The sequence below is a fragment of the Colletotrichum abscissum genome (assembly GCF_030869225.1).
Source record: "Colletotrichum abscissum strain IMI 504890 chromosome Unknown Scaffold_265.1, whole genome shotgun sequence".
Taxonomy (NCBI): domain Eukaryota; kingdom Fungi; phylum Ascomycota; class Sordariomycetes; order Glomerellales; family Glomerellaceae; genus Colletotrichum; species Colletotrichum abscissum.
The window spans coordinates 1-2528 of NW_026850171.1; the positions used below are offsets into that span (position 1 = coordinate 1).

Here is a 2528-nt window from a genome sequence, read left to right on the forward strand (position 1 = left end):
TCATTGTTACGATGGGCAAATATGTGAGCTCAATTCAAGTCCATTCTTCTGCAACCCCCTCTAGACCCGGACTCGAAATTGACCTTACTGATGTGTTCTCAGATCGAGCTGGCTAGTCGGACCGCCTGCAGGATCGTTCTCGGAAGCAGGGTGCTGTCGCTGGCGATGCACCTGGCGGCTCGGTATCCATCGTACTTGCGATTGATCCGTCCGTTTGCTCTCATTAGCGGCGCGCTGGTCTCATACCTACTTTCATCGAGACCATATCGGTTCTCAAGGCTCAGCCACTTCTGCCTCATGCTCTGTATTTACTACACAGTGTGTCTATTGGCAACAGTTCTTGCCAGCGTTTCAAGCATGCCCTTGGTATGTGCCCAATAGTCCTCCTTGAACGCGCGCTGAAAAATACTAGGCCGCGCTTTCTGGTGCCGAGACCCTCTCATGGGTAATTCTCGAGACCTACTTATGCCGACGCGACCACACGAGTTGATGAACCTTTCAAGTCTGTTGCGGCGTCTCGAAGGCCATACGGGCTTTGGTTTCGAGATCGAATTCCAACTTGTTTCCTCATCGCCAAAAAGCACGGCATTGGAGTAGCATGAGTATGCCGACAGACCTATGGACATGCTAGTCCGAGCGTATGTGAGAAGTAAGATCCTTGGAAGCTTCTATGCCACCCTGGGCTGCTTTGCTGTCTCTGAGTAGCATCCTATCCATGTGCATCACCCCTGGCCTCCTTCAAGTTGAGCGGGACGGGCTCGACTCGAATATATCGTAGAATTGATCACTAGTATCGACAAGTCCAGAAGGGTGCTTCGCTTCGGCAATAGATGGTAGTTCGAGAGGGACGCCTGTGTAGTCGTCCTGCTTGTTGTTCGTGCCGAGCTTCTTCCGAGTAAATTCTGCTTCTTTGTCCTGCCAGGCAACGGAATTCGTCGTCACACCCTCCCATAAGGCTGCGATTCATTGGATGACAGTCTTGGATACGGATCACTGCCCCAACAGAATGGGGGATTGAATGTGTTCCGCGATCCCAGGTTCGGCGTGCAGCCTTTGCCTCCGGTAGCAAAATCAAAAATGTCTTCGAACATGGTGCCCAATTGCCGGCCCTGTTGATATCGTACATACATGTCGGCCTTCAATTGCTTTGCGTTCATTCTAGACATTCCCATTTCGTTTTGCGGTGAGCCGAGCGTTGGTGGAAGGCCATGAGTCGAGGAGTCAGGGGAGCCGGCTTGCTGGTGGATTGGCCCGGGATCCCTCCGCCCGTCCCAATCGCCGCCACGCCCATCTCGTCGAATGATCAAAGGATCATCTCTACTCTGTCTAGAACCTCCATCTCTACAGTCAGATTTGATTTGAGTGAGACACTTATCTATGCTCCTCAGGTATATGGCATAATTGGACGCCAGGCTAAAGCAAGGTGCAGCCTTTGTCAATGCCTGGTAAGTAGTGGTGGTCGGCTGCCAGTTGTCGGACATCGGTCTCGAATTCCGCCTTCCGATTTCCTGCTCACTGAACATGTGATTCTGAGTATCCATATGGGGATAGTGCGCAGCGTATATCTCGACAAAGGCTGCTTGCCTGATGGCGAATAAGACCAACGACGAATAGGGCAGTCTGTCCCGACACAACGTGATAAGGTCGATGATTTCCCTACCAGCCTTGAAGATCTGCTCTGCGCTTCGCTTCCAATGGCCATCGAGAGCAGCGCCGGGGTCAAATCCGAGCTCCGCCATCGGGCCCATCGGCCTGGCGCAGTTGATGGCGATAAAGGGGATATATTCGCGATGCAGCACGATTCTGCAGAGAGCAGCCAGCATATTAAATGACACGTATATGCTGTTAGAGTGTCTCCAGAAGTTCGAGGTGGACCATGTGAAGCATTCCGGAAGTCCTGTGTAGAAGGTGTCTATCTCCTGACTGAGCTGGTAGAAGGTCGACTTTTCGTCCCATGGCGGCGTCCCTTCTTCCTTTCCAGTGTCGCGTCCGCCCAAAAGGCTGTATTTGGAGATGTCGCCCCAGACTTTGATCAGGTCGACGAATCGGCCGAGAACGCTATCTTCGAATACTTCCTCGATTCCTTGTCCCACAGGCCGCGGTGTTCGAATGAGAATGCTGCCACCCAAGTTGAAGGCTTCGTCGCTGCACGGCAGCTGCTTTGGAAGGTCGTGAGCTTGAATAGCGGGTACTCGGCCAGATGCGCAACATACAAGCTGACAGAGGATCAAGCAACTGAACATAGTGCGGCGCCTCGACTCCTGGTCTTGCCAACAACGCGAGGGCACTTGTGCAGATCCGAGTTCCATAATTTGAGCCATCCGCGTGGCGAGGTCAACGTACATCCATGCAGCCAGGCCGCCATCCGGCCGACTCCATTTATACAAGCTAAGGATGAGAAAAGCTTGGACTCGAACGACAGTAGCCGATGTTATGGCTGATTCGACTTCTCCCAGTGCCTTTGTAAGAGCATTTGCGAAGTATTCTGATGCTACTGATGGCTGCAGCCTGGGTAGAGCACCGCAAAA

General features: G+C 52.7%; 1 protein-coding gene across 1 annotated transcript; it reads right to left on the reverse strand.

Annotated features, from left to right (window-relative positions):
• Positions 1-738: 738 nt before the first annotated feature.
• CABS01_17023 (fungal specific transcription factor) lies at positions 739-2243 on the reverse strand (the record flags this gene model as incomplete). Its single annotated transcript, XM_060550350.1, has 3 exons — positions 739-956; positions 1004-2159; positions 2214-2243. 3 exons carry the CDS (start codon positions 2241-2243, stop codon positions 739-741), a joined length of 1404 nt encoding a protein of 467 aa, XP_060399226.1.
• Positions 2244-2528: the final 285 nt, after the last annotated feature.